This window comes from Camelus dromedarius, chromosome 3 (assembly GCF_036321535.1).
Source record: "Camelus dromedarius isolate mCamDro1 chromosome 3, mCamDro1.pat, whole genome shotgun sequence".
NCBI lineage: Eukaryota > Metazoa > Chordata > Mammalia > Artiodactyla > Camelidae > Camelus > Camelus dromedarius.
The window spans coordinates 115345072-115363820 of NC_087438.1; the positions used below are offsets into that span (position 1 = coordinate 115345072).

Here is an 18749-nt window from a genome sequence, read left to right on the forward strand (position 1 = left end):
CAAACTCAGAAAGAAGGCTGGGTCCTCGGGGTGAGGGCAGCTGGGGGCCTGCAATCAGGCACATTCTAGCCAAGCCTGCTTCCAAAGGAATCAAGATTCCTGCACCTGAGGTGCCAAAAACACTTGCTTTGCCCACACAAGTTCATGTAAAATACTGGGTTTATTGTGTCCTTTAGGAAGACTAAAGTTGCCTGGCTCCCCTAGAGCCCTGTCTTGCCCCTACCCTGCACTCCCCATCACCCTAGTTCCCAGGGACCAGGCATCTGGCTTTTTTTTTTTTTTTTTTTTTGCTGCTTTTCAGTCCCTGGGGCCTGGCTCCACAAATTCCAGGGAATGCCCTCTGCTAAGGGAGCAGCGTGGAAGCCTGAGGAGCCAGAGGGGGGCTGGACCCCTCCTCTGCCCCCAGGGATGCAGGGGCAGAGATGCTGGAACAGGACTCCAATGGACCAGATGATTCTTGTGGAGCCAGGAGCAAGGCTGGGTGGCTTTTGCTGCAGTGAGCTGCCACACTGTCTGGCTTCTCGAAGCGCTTGCCGCAGAACTCACAGGGGAAGCGCAAGGCGGCCGCCGTCTCCGCATGCTTGCGCCGGTGCCAGTTCAGGGAGGCCTTCTGGCGGCAGGTGAACCCACAGATCTCACACCTGGGCCAGGGACAGCAGAGGGAAGGAAGGGGCCTCAGAGCATCTTGGCTTCCCTAGGGCTTCCTCCTGCTCCCAGCCTCCCAGGTGTCCTGCCAGCACCTCCCCATTCCCACCTATCCCCCCAACAAACCCCCCCACCCCCACCCCGGCCCCTCCCCAGGCTCCCCTCCCCACACTCACTGCAGGGGTTTCTCTCCGGTGTGGATGCGCCGATGGATGACCAGGTTGCTGCTGGTGCGGAAAGACCGGGCGCAGAACTCGCAGATGTAGTCTCGGGTATCTGTGGGCAGATGGGGGAGACCCCAGCACCCATCCCCAGGCTGTGGGCCCTCCTTGGACCACCAAAGGAATACGGCCCCCGTTCAGCCTGCCTATCACACTTCTCCCAGCCCCCCAGCAGTGCCCTGTGAACTGTCAGCCGCCCTGCAGGTGTCAAGAGCCTACCCCTCTCCCTTTCCCCCGAGCCTGCCCCCCCCCCGCCAGCTCTAACAGCACCTGCCCATTGCCCATATAGAGCAGATCTCACAGGCCCCCTACACCTCCACGCCTCAGGGCCTGCAGCAGAGAGGCCATCCTGTAGACCCCTGACCTGCCACTACACTGTCCGCCCTGCCACCCAACCACACAGGCACACCGTCGGCCTCCATCCCCATCACTCTCCTGTGCAGCTCAGGCTCCAGGTCCTCTCCGCAGCCACCACCACTGCTGTCAGTTTGTTTTCTACGTGTCGGGCGCTCCACTCCCCTTCTCCCTGACCTTCACTGACCTGGTCTCCCCATCCCTTCTCAGCCACCACTCCCAGGTCAAGCCCCATTACTGCACCACCTTGAAATCACAATTTCAAGCATCCCAGTTCCAGCCAGGGCCTCCTACCTTTTCCTGTTACAGCCTGTCCCATGCTTCCGGGCTGCCAGTCCAGCGGCCCGCTGCCTTCCCACCATCCTCCTATTCCCCTCCTCACCCAGCTTGTATCTTTGTAGCCTTCCTTGACTCACACTAAGACCCAAACCAGGATAAATACAACCCCTGGCCAGCTCCAGGCCGGCACGTGTGTGCTGGTGGGCATGGAGTGGGATGGCGAGGTGGGGTGGGGATTGGGGGCCAGAAACACAAACTACAAATCGCCCCCACCCCCCACCATCCTCCCCAGCTCTACTTTCAATCACAACCACAAGTCTCACGCCCCCCCCATCCCACCCCCTGCAATGCCTCTGCATTTCCCTGGTCCGTTCCCCACTTTCTAGAGTCTACAAGGGCATTTGCCACAGGACTTCCTCTCTCCACCAGCCTCGCTCAGCAGTGACCTCGTTTTATAAGCCACCAAGAAGAGAGAACCCAGGAGAGGATGCCCACGCCCTCTTCCCACCTAATCCACCAGCCAGCCTGCTTCTGTGCCTGTGTGCGCATGGTCCCTGCTCCCCTGCGGCTGCCCTCCCGCTGTGCCCAGACACACCCCGCCTCACCGACCTGAGGTTGCCCGCCCCTCTGGCAGCAGCAAGCCTTTCCTCCCTGTGGGCTCATTCCCATCTCTGTGCCCCAAGCCCACAGCCCTCCAGCTTGGACCCATTTCTCTGCTTGTCTTCATAGCAAAGCTCCAAAGAGTGGTCCATGCCTGCTGTCTTCACTTCTTTAGCTCCTCTCTGCTTTGACCCCTCTCTGTTCTGCCTGTCACCTCCCTTGGCATATACCATTTGGTCATCTAGTCAAGGATGGCTTCCCCCCAGCCTTTCTGGGGGCCTGTCCACATCCTCCTCTTACGCAGCTCTGAGGCACTGGCGCAGCTCAGCCCTCCCTCCTCCTGGAGCACTTTCTCCACTTGGCTCCTTCGTCTGCCTCACTGGCTCCTCTGCAGCTGCCCTTCCCACCTGCCCCACTCAGACATCTTCTCTGCCCACGTTCACTCCCTCCCTGTAGGTACCATCCGCCCACAGCTCCAAATACCACCCATGTGCTCATGATGAACATATCTTCTTCTTTCGCCCAACATCTCCTCTGAACTCCAGATTCACATTTTCTGGGATACCTAATTAGCATGTTCCCAAAAAACGTCCCTTCCTTGAAACCTGCTTCTCCCACATTTTCAGGAAATCCCATCACCAGTCCTCCAAGTCACCCCCGACTCCCCGCTGCCAGTCCTACCCGTGGGCAATCTGTCCTTCCTACAGCAGTCCTGGTTCCCTCTTCACTCTCCTGTCAGCCTCCAGCCACTTCCCACCAACTTGGCTCCATGGGTCCAGGTTGGCATCGTTACGCACTGCACATTTCCTGTAATGTCCCCTATCCTCCACATGACAGCCACAATGCTCTTTTTTAAATTCAGTGTCCTTCTGCTGTTCAAGACCCTGAGATGGTACCAAATTCATCTGGCCAGGAGCCAAGCCATCCTGATGGTGGTCTTAGAGGCCCCCACTACCTATCTGACCTCTCTTGCTTCCTTTCTAACCTCCTGGCCTCCTCACCACTCCTGGAACATGACACACAGATAGATACCAGTTTAGGGGCCCTCACACGCTGCCAGTGAATGTGGTGAAGCCTCCATTCCTCCCTCCCTTCACTTAGGTCTTTGCTCAAAGCACCTTCCGTTTCTCCAAAACCAGCTCCTCCCTCTTGCTCTCCTTCCTTCCCCTGCTTTCACATCTCTTCGGAGCACGGTATCACTAGAGTGGACACCTTATAAAATGAGGGCTTTATTCACTGCTGTATCCCAGCATCTAGAACAGTTTAAAGCAGGCGGGTGCTCAACACAGAGAATGCAAGATGGGTGTTTAGTTCAGCGAGAGTTACCCCACAGAGAGTTGTGGCAAGACCTGGAGATAGGAGGTGATGGGCCCCACTGGGGGGTGAAGGGACGCACAGAGGGAGGTGAGGAGGCATTTCCACCACTCACCACTGTGCAGCTTCACATGCTCCTTTAGGTGTTTCTTAAAGTTGAAGGACTTCCCGCAGGCTGGCTCTGGGCAGGAGAAGGACTTTTGGTGGATGTGCTGGTACTTCTTGTGGTGCTAGGGAAGGAAGCAAGGGAGACCACCAGAGCTGACCCAGCAGGCGGGGCTCCTCTGTCCTCTCCCCAGGCAGTTCTCCTTGGTCACCGCCAGCTCACATCATCCCGGCCAGGTCTCACCTACACGTGAGCACCCCGATCCCATCCCTTCCTGACCCCAAACTCTGCCCTCACTCTATCCTGCCCTCAACTTCCATTATCTCATCACCTTGTCACAACGGCACCTTGCAAAGCCCAGTTTCCTGAACAATGGGCCATTCTGGTGATACTCTTGGTCCCCTAACCATGGACTTGTCATCTGCCAGGGATGGGAACACATTTTGGGTAGACCTGATTACCCTCTTTGATAACAGTATTAACATACAACCATATCATTCAGATTGGTTTTTTATTAATACTTCACCACGGGATTATAACATTTTGACCTAAGTCTGCTTTGGAAACACACACATACACACACACTCTTTCTCTCAACCTGGAACAATTTTAAGGGTAGTGTGTTCTTCAGCCTTAACTCCTGGTATTTCTGGGAAATATTTCTCTCTTTATCTGGCCTAATTTCGCATCCTGGCTCACTCAGTTGCATGGGTTTTCCCCTTCTCCATAGTCTGACTTTCCCATAATTAAACTGTCTCCTTTGTTAACAGACTCCAGTATGTCTGACCAGCCCTGCTGAATGTTCTTCTCAGCCCAGAGCTTCACCACCACTAGGGGACCTTCCCCCTCTTCCAAATCCCATCCACCCAGGCCTCACCAGCCCTCTGGTCTGGGTCCTCTCCCAGCCTCAGGATCTGCCCTGTGAGGGCTCTGGCTGAGACTCTTCCTTCTCTGTGCCTCAAACCCCTCCTGCAGTGAGGCTGGGGACAGGACTGTCTCTCAGTCCTCCTGGAGTGAGGACCACCCACTTGAGCCAGCAGGGCAAGGCAGCCCGATGGACTGAGGCACCCCGGCACCATCACACACTAGCCGGGGAGCCTTGGGCAACACTTAACCTTTCTGTGTTCCTCGGTTTCCTCATCTGCAAAGCACAAATCGTATCAGCACCTACTCTGTAGGAATGTTGAGAAGATCAAAAGACTTGACACACATATCACATCTCCTTAGGACAGTCACTAGCACCAGGAATGCCACCATCATCTCCATGTGGCCCTCAGAGGGCCCGTGCAGCAGGTGGCAGAGGGTGGTAGCTGTGTGCCTGAGGCTTGGTTTGCTGCCTTAGCTCCCAGTCGCTGGTTTAGTGATTATTAACTGTAGCCAAGCTCTTCTCTTCCTGGCTCTGAATCCCCCTGCTAACACCCCTCCTTCAGCCCTCCTCCTCCACCCGTGAGGCTACACAGAACCCAATGCGCGCCCCTCACACCCTCACATTCAAATACTGCCGGTTGGAGAAGATCCTTCCACAGCCAGGGAAGTCACAGGGCAGCAGCTCTCTTTTGGCAGCTTTCCTGGGGGAATAGGAAGCATGAGGACTCTGACGGGCTCTCCTCCATGTCCCTCCTCTCCGCCCCCTCCCCAGAGCCCCTTCCCTCAGTCCTACCTAATTCTCTTGGGGCCAATCTGAGCAGTGTCCTCATCCCATGCCGAGGCCAGAGCAGACTGAGCCTGACTCCCAGGGCTACGGGCAGCAAAGAGGGAGCGGAGGGCCTCGAGGGAGGGCCATGTCCCAGGATGCCCCTGCCCTCTGTCTCAGCCATCAGGTTACCTGGCCAGGGGCTCAGTCTGCTGGGCTGCTTGAGGCGTCCCACTGAGCTCCGGCTGCGTGCTGGCTTCCACAGGCAGAGGAGCTCCAGGACCCAAAGAGGGTGCTGATGAGGATGGCGCAGCAGCAAGAGGAGCTGGGACGGTTGCAGGGGCCGGGAGTGTCTCCCCCTCCTTAAGTGCATGGGTGACAGGGGAAGGGGGTGGTCTGGGGGCATCGGGCTCACTGCTGAAAGGAGAATGAAGAGGAGGGGGGTATTATCTCCCTGGATCCTCAGCCAGCCCCAGCCCACTCCCAACCCCTAAATTGCAAAGATCCCAACTCAGACCAACCCTACCCCTACCCCAGGATCCCTATTCATACCTGCTTTCAGCCTTGATTCTCTCCCAGAGCCTAACTTCACCTCTTTCCACCCAATTCAAAGCCTCTAGTTCTTTTTGCCTTCCCTAAAGCCTACCCTGTCTCCCCCAACAAGGCCTTCCCTCAAATCTGCAAAGTTCTACGTTCCCCAACCAGCCACTCCCTCCCTCCTCCCACTCTGCTCAGCATCCTCCCTGGGCCCCAACTTGCTCATCTGGGGAGGAGCTGTAGGTCCACGGGCTGGCATCACTGAGCATCTCCTCTTCATCCTCATCTTCCTCTTCTCCGTCTCCTTCTCCTAGGGAGGGGAAGGTCTCCGGTGGGGGTCCCACCCCTCTGCAGGTCCAAGGAAGGCAAGCCTGAGGTCCTGCTCCCTCACTCCTGTTGTCCACCCAGGTCTACCCAACCTCAGACTCACCTGGGCAACCTGGCCTCCGGAGTCCTCTCATCACACTCAGATTCCAAACCTGTTGGCACAAATAGGGTCAAAGAGCAAGGAATTTGGGACTTGGGGGGGGGGGTGAGAACAAGTGCAGTTCTAAGGTCTGAAGTGTCGGGGGGGGGACCTCTGAGGAAGAAGGGACAGAGGCCACTGGAGTGGGAGGGGCTATTTTAGAGATGGTACATTCACATGATTCCCCCTCAAAAACAACATATAAAAAGGTACACCGTGGAAAAGTCTCCTTTCCGATACTATACCCCAGCCACCTCGTTCTTCCTGCAGGTAACCTGGTTTCCCTTCCTGAGATATTTTATACATTCATAAGTACATACAAATATATATTCTTTCTCTCCTTATTTTTCTACTAATGGTAAAATACCATACATCCTATTCCATATTTTGCTTTTCATACCTAAAAAAAATTTGAGGACATATTTCCTTGTCAGCATAGCGTTTTTCCATTGAGAAAGGATTGTTTTTAAAGAATGGGGTGCTGAGCTACAGAGATGGGAACCCTTTTCTTTCCTCCATAACTCATCTTTCCCCCAGCCTACCTGCAGGGTCCTGCCCATTCCCGGCCTCTGGGCACCAGCTTCTCTGACCAACACTTGTTAGGGGGACCGGACTGGACTCCTCTGGAGGTGTGGGGCCTGAAGAGGGGCCCCAGGAGAAGGTGTGGCCTGCTGAGCACTCCCACACAAGCCCCCCATCTTGGCCCCCAGGTCCCCGCAGCCCAGGCACCAGGCTGCACTCTCGGCTGTGAGCATGAGACAGGAGCACCAGATACTGCAGACCCTTCGGGGGCACGGGCTCAGGACCTGGAGCAGGGGAGGCAACAGTCAGGGTGAGCTAGGAAGCCCCCACTCTCATCCTGGAGAGCTCACACCCAGACAGCCCTGTACCCCAACCCCCTGGGCAACCCTGGTCCCTAATCCAGTTTACCATTCTTCAGAGCCCAGACCCCAAGACTTTGAGATAGTGCTCCCTTCTCCACAGGCTGCCCCCATCAAACTACCTTGGACTCCCCAATTCCCTCATCTCTTCCCAAACTCACTCAAAGTTCTCTCTAATCTAATTTCTGGGTCACAACACTCCCGGTTACCCCCTCTTCCCTCTCTGGCTCCTGACCCCCTACCCTTAGTCATTCCCTACCCACCTGCACAGAGCTTGCAGCCTGACGAAGTGTACCTGCCAAGGGGATAAAAGGTAGGTCAGTTGGAGGCCCATGTAGCCAACTGCCTTCAGCTCTGGGCACTCACACACTTAAAGGGTCCCCTATCCTCTGGGGACCAAGTGGAGCGGGACAGGACCCTGGGAGGACACAAATCACACTGGCCTTATTGCTGAAGTGATAAATCGGTTGGTGATAAGGAACAGCGGGCCACCACTGGGAACTGGGGGGAGACAGGTAGGGTTCTAGGTGATGCAGCCTGGATGCCCTCCCCCAGAGCCCTTGACCCAGCCCCTAACCGGTCCAGCAGGAACTTGGCCAGCTGCGAGTGCAGGGAGAAGCCCAGCTGCTCCTTGAGGAGGCACCACTGCTCCATGTGGCCGCCCAGGCGGATGCGGCACTTGCTGCGACGGGCATCCAGCTGCCGCCGCTTCTCCCGCCGCCTGCGGGACGCGTCCGCAGGCGACGCAGCCATGAGCGCCAGGGCCTGCAGACTGGAGGAGACATGCGTGTGGGCCGACCTTATCTGGGGCCAGAGTCCCCGGCTCCATCATCCGCCAGGGCCTCAGTTTCCTCATCAATGAGTCGGGACAGAACTAAATAAACCATTGCAATAGGATTCGCTACCACTGGGCCAAAACAACCTTTGCTTGTATTACAGGGCGTGTGAACCAGCGCTATGGGGTGGGTATCGAGGGGATGGGAGTTACGGGGTCAGCATAAAAGTCAGAATGACCCGATCCCAGGCCCACTGAAGTGTAGACCTGGAGCTATGGGTAAGGAAATTTCAACTGGGGCGGGGCTGGGGGGAGGGGGTAAGGTAACAGTTCCATCTTGAAAAGGGCGCAGGCCTTTACTGGTTGATGAGGGAAGGACCAGGTCGTGTGCATTGCGAGAGCTCCTTAGAGTCGGGATGATGTGGGTGGAGCCAGGGGAGGGCGGGGCGGGGGTCGGGAGGGTGCCCCCCACCCCGTCTCCGGCGGCCCCACTGATCGCTCACAGTTCGTGGGACGGGCCAATTCTAAAGACAGCTCGCAGGCCGCCCGGAGCTCCCGCCGCGGCCCACCCCCACCCCGGCCTTACCTGTGCGCCCCCACCCGCCCTCATCCCGACTGCGCCTGCGCCTCCCCCGCCTCGCGCGCAGGCCCGGAGAGCGGCGGGAGGACAGGGGCCCACCTCGCGCGCGCGGCCGCCGTTTCTCTTTTAAGAGGAACCCGTCCCCCTTCGCGTCGGTGGCTCCAGCCCGGAACTGGGGCCAGGGCTTGCGGGGGGAGGGGAGGGTCGGAGGCAGGCGGCGGGCGCATGCGCACTGGCCGCCCAGCGCAACGCCTGCTGGGAGCCGTGGTTCCCGCAAGAAGCCCACGCTGGTCGCCGAGCCTTTGGGGGTTTGTGGGCGGGTCGCTTCCTTGACGAGCACCGATCATTGGTGACCAAAGGTTTAGGAAAATGGAATAATTAGGGCCAAGCTCTCCTCCCATTCGCCAACCCCTGCCCGTCCAGCCTGCCCAGGGACATGGTCTCTGCAATTGTTCCTACTTTGTACTTCAACTTCAGGCCCCCCTCCCAATTGCCACCGACAAGCTAACACGTGCGGGAAAATCGGCTACCTTAAAAACCAATTAGAGCCTTCCCTGGACCCCCAAGGCAACCACCACCTATAGCCTATTCCCTCTGCTCCCGTCAGAAGTCGTCCGAAAATTTGCCTAGATTTGCTGTGGACTCTTCCGCACCTTCCATTCTCTCTTCAGTTGACTCCGATGAAGCTTTTCTCTCCACCGAGCCATTGGAATGGTGCTTCTCAAGGCCACTTGGGGCAGCCACTTTGCTAAAGGCAGTGGTCAGTTCTCTGTCTGCCTCTCTACCCTTAGAGGAACATCTGACAATGTTAGATATTTCCCTCCATGCACCTCACCCCCCATCCCCCACGCCAGACTAGCTTCTGTGACTTCACACACTTCTCGTTTTCCCCCCTCCTCATTGGCTTCTCTTTTCCTTTTTTGGATCCTCATCCACTGTCCCAGCAAAATATAGACTGAGTGTCCTCTGGCTTGGGTTTGGTCCCAGAACCAAGTCTTCTCGTTTCTTTCATCTTGTTTGATCTATTTGGCCCCATGGCTTCAAATGCAGTGATGACTCCCATAATTATATTTCCAGCCTAACTTTTAAGCTCCAGACTCATACATCTAACTGCCCGCTCTACATTGATAACTGAGTTACAAACTTAGAGAACAGTGCCTGGCACATAGCAGTGACAAAAGCTAGTGGATACTATTTTCTCAAACATGACTGTGGCCAACACATAACATTTAACAATCCTTGCCCCCTCTCCTATCTCAGTAAATTTTGCCATCATCCATCCACTTTTCAGGATAAAAACCTGGGAATCCTAATTGACTCTTCTGTGATATTAACATCACATACATCAGCTAGTCCTGATGATACTGTCTGCAGAAATAGATCTTGAATCCAATCCCTTCTGGCCCTCTCCACTGCTAAAACCTTATTCCAAGTCACCTGTATTAGTTTTCTGTGGTTGCCATAACATTACCACAAACTTGGTGGTTAAAAACAGCAGAAATTTTTTCACTCATAGCTGTGCAGGTCAGAAGTCTTAGTGTCAGGGTGTCACCGGGGCCATATCCTCTGTAAGCGTTCTAGGGGACAATCCTTTATTTGCCTCTTGTAGCTTCTAGTGGTGACCTGGCATTCCCAGACTTGTGGCCACATCACTCCAATCTCTGTCTCCCTGGTCGCATTGCTGCCTCTTCTTTTGCCTGTATCAAATCTCCCTGTGCTTCTCTTTTATAGAACATTTGAGAAGACATTTAGACCCACCTAGATAATCCAAATAATCGCCTCATCTTGATACCCTAAAACAGTCACATCTGCAAAGTGTTTGCCAGATTGATCTGCTTCCTTCCACTCTCACAAAGCAGGGAGGAACAAACCTGCTTAAAACCTTTCAGTGGTCACCAGGGCAACCCAAAACCCTCACCATGACCTCAAGGCCTATGTGGCCTGGCCCTGTGCTGCTTCTCTGGCCTCCCACACCTTTTTGCTGTTTCTCAAGGGTTCCAAGCGTGCAGGAGGGGGAGTTCCTTCTCTCTGGAGCACCCACTCCCCAGCTTCTCATGTGGTTGTTTCCTTCCTAAGTAAATCTCAGCTCCAAGATCACCCATTCAGATTCTTTTTATCATTTTCTGCCCCACCGCCCTCTTCTATCTCCTTCATAGTACTCATAGTTCTCTGAAATCATTTTAGGAACTTATTTGCTTGTGTGTTTGTTGTTGGTATATGATGATTGTTGCTGTCCCATGCTTTCCTTCTCTATGGCCTAAACAGCCCAAATGACATGGTGTCCACTCATAAGCTACCCTTAGGATGAACCCAGTACATCCTGCCCGTATCATACTCTTGAATTATGGTACCAGTGACTCAACAAGATACTCATCTGCCTGGTCTAAGGTGGAAAGAAAGATTAACCACCTTATTCCAGAAACTTTACTCATTAATGAAAGTCCTTCATGAATCATAACAGGAGAACTCCATAGCGGACAAACAGAAAAAAACTTTATTCTTTCCCTTCACGGTCCCTTAATAGACATCTGCAAAATCCTGGTTCCTCTGTCCCGTGGATGAAATCAGAGCAGGTTCCATAACTCTCAGTCACTCTTAGATAATAAAAAGTCCTTTACTTGATGTGAGACCCAAGAACACTCTTTGTTCTCTCAGTCTGATACTGTTCAAAATAATAAAATTCTAAACTCCTTAATTCTCCTATAACCCTCTCCAAAGAAATCCTCTTTTCTTTTTTTTTTTCTTTCAGCCTCTCTTCAGTTTCTTACATCACTGAAGTAACAGATGAGCCAGGTCTCTCAAAACAGTCACCCTCTTTTGTTATGTCCTGCAGAGAAGCACTAACTTCTTTGGCTTGGAGGGGAAGAAGGGATTCTCTATATTTGTCCTCTACCTTAGCCCAATCTGAGACTGGCATTTATTTTTCTGGGACTCTAGACGGCACCTTAGCCTCCTTATCTTCTGCCCTGGGAAAAGCCAAATTTAATAATATTGCAGTACCCTCTGAGTTCTCAATATCGTCTCCCCAAATAGAAAACCACCTTCCACTCCCCTAGTCCAAGCAGGGAACAGCCAGATTGCTCCAGTGTTGTATTATCAACCCGCTGCTCCGAAATCCTGAGAAGACTCATTTGGAGCGGAGAAGGAGCACTCTACAGGTAGTTTCTGCCTTAAATTTCGAGTCCCCAAGACATCATCAATCCTGCCCAGGCCCCACGTCTATGCAAGAGACTTTCCCGCCCCTTTGCTCTCCCCGTCATCCAATCAGCGTGCGGCGTCTGTTTTCTCCAGCCAATTACTATCTCCAGGAGTCCAATGCCTTTTGTCCTCGCCCTCTGCCCATCAGTGGGCGGTGCCTGCGTCCCGCGGTCAATCACAGCTGGGCTTGGCCCGCCAGGGCCCCCTGTGACGCCATGTGGGCGGGGCGGGACGGTATATAAGAGATGCGGGGCGCCTCTCCGCTTGGGGCCTGGTGAGCTGCCCGCCCATCTCTTGTAGTCCTGAAGTCCAGCCCAGAAGGGCGCAGGACATGAAGGAGAAGGAAGCCGGCAGCCGGGTGACTCGCCGTCGGAGATGTCGCAGCAGCAGCAGGGGTGCTCTCCGCCGCTGCGGCAGGGGACACGGCGGAGCACAAGGCGCCGATCGAGGGGCGACATTGTATTCCAGGTGCTGAAGCAGCAGGTGTCCAGCGACGCAGTGGTCGTACTGCACTTGATGGAGCGGGACCTCTTCAACCAGATGGCGCGCGGGGTGACCCGGCTTAGGCGAGAGGGCGCGGATGTACACGGCGAGCGCCGGGCCACCAGTACTGCTGAGATCAGCGCCGCACTCCGGTCGTTACTGTCCCCGAGAGCTGCGCTTCATGCCCGCTCATCTTCCTTCCAGGCGCGTGGCCGGCGGGTGGCCCGCTTGCTGTCCGCTCTAGTCCGCAGGAGGGGGCCCTGCCGGTGGTCCCTTCGGAACAGGCCCCGCTGCCGAATGCTTGCGGGAAATCGCGGGTTTACAGATACAGCTCGGTTATCATCCAGGCTGTAGCAGGGGGTACATGCACCTGGGCCTTTGGTTTATTGCAGAAGAAATGAAGGTGTTTCCAGAGTAAAGGAAGGGACATTTGAAAATCAGGCAGGGATGTCATGGGTTCAGGCAAAGGTCCAAGCAGACGTGGGAGGTTAGAATCCAGGCACCTGGACCACTCCTTATGTCTCATCCCCTGTTGAAGATGGAAATAAAGAGAAATCTGATTTGCTGTCAGTAGAACCTGGCTTCTTGTGCGCTGCTTTGTGGGAGTGGAGGTCTTCCCTGGCTGGATGTGATGGGTGAGAAGAGCTCAGACAAAGATAGGGTTCCTCCAGTAGGGGAAGTGCCCTGTCTCCTCCATCCGCAGTCGAGCATTTCTCGTCTTAGTCATCTTCATTCCCATTGCACTGTTGCCCTTGCGTATTCAAATGGAGATGAGAGGTAAAGTCAGAAGGGCAAGTAGGGGGTGTTGACAAAACACTGGCCACCTAAGCTAGGCTTACTAGGGAAAGAGGAGCCTGAGATTAGAACTGAGGTTAAGGGGCAATCTTCCCCACCCCCACATAGGCCCCCTACATTTTTCTCCTGCTATTTTCTAGCAAGCTGGGACTCTCCAGCTAGAATTCCCTGCTCCTGCTCCACTTCCTGTGTTTGTTCTTTCCCCCTCATCTCTGTTCTCTCCCATTCCTGTTTCATTCTCTCCACTTACTGTCATTTCTTCTGTTTTATTTCTAACTGTCCCCTTTTTCTCCTTTCTGGCCCTCAGTGCCTATTCTTGCCTCCTTTTGTTTTCTGTCTTCTCTTTTCCTTGCCTCAGTCTTTATGTTTCTTCCTCTGTACCTAGAAAATTTCACATTTGGGCCAAAAATGGATCCAACCGATATTCTACTGCCATCTTCCACTGCGATCTTCCAGCATCAGGCTTCGAATACAGAAGAATTGGTGAGCTACCAACATTCTGAAGTCCTTTCTCCTAATTCTGTTCTTGTTGCATTCCCTTCCTTGTCTGTTCAATCCACTCACGAGACCATTTTTGGGTGGTTCTCAAAATGAACCATCTTTCCTTGCTTCCACCCATCAGCACCTGGTGAATTTTGCCCACCCCCCCCCCCCAAGACTGTCCATTCTAACCACATCATCAGACTTCTAACCAAAGTCTTCTCCTAGTTGAGAACTGAAGCCACTTCCACCGGTGAGAACTGGGAAACATGGTTGGAATTCCCTCATCATCAGTCTTCAGTTTACTTTCTCCAGGAGTATCTAAAACAGCTTGGGGCTGAACTTCCCATTTGGAGCCCTGAGCAGAGACTGCATTCTGCTGGGTTAAACTGTTGGGCTTCATGCCTCACCAGCCTTGACCCTCTATAGGCTTTCTCTGAAATTCATGCAGAGGCTAATCACATCATCTCTCATCTCCTAGGCCAAAACCCTAATGAAAGATGCTCTACCTTGAGAGCTAAGTAGACAGGACTCGATCACAAGCAATTCTTAAGAATCCCAGAAGCTTGGATGTGAGGGTGATCTGGCTGCGACATCTGTCACTCCATTGATCGCCAGGGTTGATTTGGCTGATCTGGCTGGCTAAGCGGGTGTCCCCTTCCTCCCTCACCACTCCATGTGCATCCCTCCTGAAGCTGTGCGCCCAGTCGAAGAGGACAACCATCTCCGATAGAGGAGGACCCTTTTTCTCGGTCAAGGGTATACGAGTAGCTGCTACCCCCTGCTAGAACCTCCAAACGAGCTCTCAGGAATCCCAGAAGCTTGCCATAGCTGTATGCAAAAATGGTCCCCATCAGTGTCCTTCCCATAGCCCTGTGTATCTAGAAGTCCTGGGAAAGGAAAGGAAATAAACTTCAAACAGCCCAGTAGTAAAGCAAGGTGAAAAATGTATTTAATAGGTGAGGACACGTGATGGGAAAAACTTCTGTTGTAAGGCCTGCCTCTGGTTATGCCAAACCTCTCCCTGGAGTGTGAAGACTCCTAGCATAATGCCTAAAACAAAATGCTTGCCCCTCAGCCTTCTCCACCAGGAAAACCCGAGTCTGGCTATTGTATCTGTTGAGACGACTGTTTCAAGTTTATTAACTGAAGTCTTGACTTTCCGAAGGCAATAGTTTCAGACTAGAAAGCAAAACTGAGAGGTTTCTGAACTACCTATATCTCCCTCTACCCTTCTTTCTCTATTTTTCTTCACAGTACTTATCACTCCCAACTTATTCTTATTCTTATTCTTATTCTTATTCTTATTCTTATTCTTATTCTTATTCTTATTCTTATTCTTATTCTTATTCTTATTCTTTACATCTTCCTTCCCTGGAGTGTGAGCTTCTTGAGCACAGATATTTCATCATCTTCTCTGCTACAACCCTGGTCCTTGCCCTCCAGGGTCTCAGAGGATTTTCGGGGTGAGCTAGGAGGGATGAAGGCAGATCAAGTGTGGAAAAGGCAGCTAACTCACTGGCAGACTGTGAGGTAAGGTCAGGCTGGGCAGAAGTTCCTGAGGGCCAAGGAGGCCACCAGAGGAATTAGTATATTATTTTGAGGGTTGTGGAAAATGCTCTTCCCCTTCTTTCAATGCCTGTGTCCTCCTTCCAGTGAAGGCTCCAATGTGAGAGATATGATCACCCCAAATTTGGAAGTGAAAAAGAGATTATTAGTGACAAAGATTCCCTCTTGATCAAAATGTAGTCAGGCTCCTCTGAACCTTCCTTTCTTTTTTTCTTTTGTTTTTTTATTTTATTGAGTTGTAGTCAGTTTACAACGTGGTGTCAATTTCCAGTGTAGCGCACAATGTTTCAGTTATACATGAACATACATATATTCGTTGTCACATTCTTTTTCCCCATGAGCTACCACAAGATCTTGTATATATTCCCCTGTGCTATACAGTATAAACTTGTTTTTCTATTCTATATGTATCTGTCAGTATCTACAAATTTCGAACTCCCAGTCTGTCCCTTCCCACCCCCCTCCCTGAACCTTCCTTTCAACTAGGCCTTGACCTTGGGTTTCCATGTCCTGCCTTGCGGAGTCTGATTTTAATAAGAATCCTGCTAGATCAGTCTAGTGAGAATCCCCCCACTCTTAATACCTGATCACTCTCCACAACTAATCAAGTTCCTCATGCCCCACCATTCCCCAGGTGGTATCTGATGACCCTGGCCCGCCTTCAGCAGAAATCCTGTTACATCCGTTTAGCAAGGGTCTCTCTACCCTTGATGACTCTTCTTAACCATTTTCCATCCACTGACCCCCAACCTGCTCCTTGGCTGTAAGTCCCCACTTTTCCTTGCTGTATTTGGAACTGAACCCAATTCTATATGAAGTCTCTTTTCCCCTATTGCAATAGTTCCTGGATAAAACCTGTTTTTACAGCTCTAACTACTGTTCGGCTCTGATTCTCTTGGATTCTAGGTGTCCTTACAGTGGAGTGCTTAGCGTAGTCTAGCAGATCTTTTGGGGAGTATCTGATTCCATGTACACCTTTGATTGGCTTCTATTGACTTGACTATTTTATGATACTGTGTGGGTAGAAGTTAACTTGTAGAAAACTGACAATAATGCCAATGGTTTCTGTCTGAGATCAAGGGCAAAGATTTCTACTGACAGCAATACAAATACAATTTGTCAAGAGATGCATCTGATTTACCTCTGGCAGAAACAAACAACCCCAAAGTAGAAACCGTACCTTAAACATCACAGCTTATTATCCCCTTAGTATATTAATCTGCCTTCCACCTGCTGCAGTCTATTTTCAACATTCCTTTGGCTGGCTGATATTAAAAACAAAAATCTCTTCAAAAATCTCCTTTGAATTGGTTATAGCAGCATCCAGGGCCCCACATTAATGAGTTGAATAAAATCTTGACATGTATACATCATTCATGTATTTTTCATGGGAGTCCTGTGTTCTACTTTTCGAAAATTATTTTTAGGAGAAGTTACCTCAATGAGGCCTTACTTGACCACCAGATTCTAAAAATAGAACTCCACCCTTTCAGGGCCCTGCTTTTGTCCTCACAGCCTGCATGTTTGTGCTGTCCCCTTCACTAGCAGTCAGCTTGCCAGGGCAGGGGGCTTGCTGTTTGTTTGATGCTATATCAGTAAAGACTAAATGAATAAACAAGTGAGTCAGTGAATGAGTGAATGAATAGTATGTGGTCTGGAGCACAGGAGTCAGGACTCTCCATGTGATGCTAAAGCACATTTACTGTCTTTGCACTGTTTTGAGAACTGCTCCCCTGAATTCTTTTTCAATTAGGCCTGACTTCTGGACTTCGGTGTTTGTGTCTCCATTGTCCAGTTTTAGAAAGAATCCTGTTAAACATGTTTAACCAGAATGCCCCATCCTTGATATCTGATCACCCTGAATATGTAATGGGTTCCTTGTCCTCTACCATCCCCCAGGTGATGTCTCATATGCTAGCTTACTTTCAGCAAGAACCATGTTAGATCGGTTTGGATAGAATTCCCCCTTAGTAATTTTCCATTCACTGACCCCACCACCACTCTTTGGCTATAAATTTCCACTCTCCCTTGTACTTCGGGTTAAATCCAATCTCTCTCCCCAACTGCAAGACCCCATTGCAGTGGTGTCTACACCTATCGGGATAGAGCCCTTGAATAAAGTCTTCCTTTCAGTGCTTTAACAAGTGTCGTGGATGAGTAACTTTTTTTTTTTTAAACACCGATCCCCCATTATCTCTTAACCACAGCTGTGTGACTTGGCAGAGGAAGAAGGGTGGACGTTTAAGGATGGATATGCCAAGGACAATAAGGCAGAAAGCCCTAATGATAATGAAACAACAGCAATCACTGTCACTCTGTGGCAAGCCTATTTCTACGTGCTTTCCATGTATTCCCTCAACTAGCCAGTTTCCCCAACGCGGGTCGGGAATGTGCGGCGGGAACCCAGGATCTGGCAGTGGCGGGTTGCCTGGATGGGCTGCAGTCCGGCGCTTTTCTCTTTGCCTTTGATGCTTTAGTTTCCTGCCTTTACTGAGCCAGGCGGTCACAAACCCCTCTGGTTTTCCGGCGGGATTCTCCTTGCTTCTGTAGGTTCGGTAAGATGCCCGGCCCGCGCGGAAAGATGAGCGAAGCTGGGAAGTCTGGAGTGCATCGCAGACCCGGCACCCTCCAGAGCTTAGAGCGCAGTTCTCCAGCGCTCCGGCTGGGTGGATCCTGGGACAGCCTGCCTGGAGGGCTCAGGGACGCAGCGCAGCAGGCAGGCGCAGGAAGCAGGCTCAGTGCAGGCCACCCCCAACCAGCGTGTCAGGATGGCCGAGTGGTCTAAGGCGCCAGACTCAAGGTGTGCACCTTGCCTGTGGGCATTCTGGTCTCCGAATGGAGGCGTGGGTTCGAATCCCACTTCTGACAGGCGCTTTTTACCCTCTTCCCTGCAGGGATCTTTGATCCTTCTTGAGCCCTTTTCTCCGCCTTTTCGTTTTGTTTTCTGGGAAGGCGGCCACACTCAGACTATCGATCGCTGCCGTTCCCCACTGCCTATTTTTCTGATTTGCAGTGGTTGAATGGCCGCCTAGGTGGATGAGGAAGGCGGGTTAAATACCTAAGGTTCATAGACTCACATGACTATATCCTGTCTACGTCACACCTTTTACATTTAGTCTAGCTCACTAAGGAAACGCTCTCTGTGCGCTCCCTGGTGGTCTAGTGGTTAGGATTCGGCGCTCTCACCGCCGCGGCCCGGGTTCGATTCCCGGTCAGGGAAAACTGCTTTTCTTTTTTTTAATTAACGTTTTCAACCTTTTACTTAGAGGAGAATGTAATAATCGGAAGCGGGAGTTAATGTGGTTAGTGAGGGCCGGCTGCGTTTGAATCTTTGTCCTATGCCTGCAATACCTTAATTATGAAGGGAAGAACAATGCGGGAAGAGCTATATGATCCAAAGAGAGAAACCTGGGGCTGCCACAAAGGCTAGGTCTTCTACTGACCGGGGTTAAAAAGTCTCGCCAGTGTCTAGAAGACCATTAGAACAGCACATGTCCCCTAGCGGGGTGGCTCAAGAAGATCTTAGCTCCTCACAATGGCTTGGGCAAATTTTGCTCTGAACAGACATCCCAGACTTTGCCTTGGGTGCTGGGCTGCCAGGGTGACCAACTGTTCATCCTAGAAGAGTCAGAATTGGCCTCAGGAGTGATTGCCAAATCAACCAGTTGTTCATCCAGAGCATTCCAGACTCTACCTCTGACACCAAGCTGGTAATGATAATGTCCATCCTGGGTGCCTCAGACTTGTTTTCTGGTGCTGGGCTGCCAGGAAGATAAGCTAGTCATCCTCTTTGTCCCGAAATTGTCTGTGGCTACTGAACTGTCCAGTTATTC

General features: G+C 52.1%; 1 protein-coding gene and 2 non-coding genes across 4 annotated transcripts; 2 read left to right on the forward strand and 1 right to left on the reverse strand.

Annotated features, from left to right (window-relative positions):
• Nucleotides 1-141: 141 nt before the first annotated feature.
• ZNF692 (zinc finger protein 692) lies at nucleotides 142-7789 on the reverse strand. Of its 2 annotated transcripts, XM_064484543.1 has the most exons (11): nucleotides 7614-7789; nucleotides 7300-7331; nucleotides 6698-6961; nucleotides 6120-6168; nucleotides 5912-6037; nucleotides 5345-5569; nucleotides 5180-5257; nucleotides 5009-5087; nucleotides 3529-3643; nucleotides 822-921; nucleotides 142-641 (listed from the first exon to the last, which is right to left on the reverse strand). In XM_064484543.1, exons 1-11 carry the CDS (start codon nucleotides 7787-7789, stop codon nucleotides 344-346), a joined length of 1542 nt encoding a protein of 513 aa, XP_064340613.1. In that variant the 3' UTR covers nucleotides 142-343. The 2 variants fall into 2 exon arrangements, with proteins under 2 accessions (XP_064340613.1, XP_031305333.2); XM_031449473.2 differs by lacking the exons at nucleotides 7300-7331; nucleotides 7614-7789 and having other exon boundaries at nucleotides 5912-5999; nucleotides 6698-6981.
• A 9889-nt stretch (nucleotides 7790-17678) lies between these two features.
• Nucleotides 17679-17784, forward strand: TRNAL-CAA (transfer RNA leucine (anticodon CAA)). Its single transcript has 2 exons — nucleotides 17679-17716; nucleotides 17739-17784. It is a non-coding gene; the product is annotated as a tRNA-Leu (tRNA).
• Nucleotides 17785-18064: 280 nt separating this feature from the next.
• Nucleotides 18065-18136, forward strand: TRNAE-CUC (transfer RNA glutamic acid (anticodon CUC)). Its single transcript has one exon. It is a non-coding gene; the product is annotated as a tRNA-Glu (tRNA).
• Nucleotides 18137-18749: the final 613 nt, after the last annotated feature.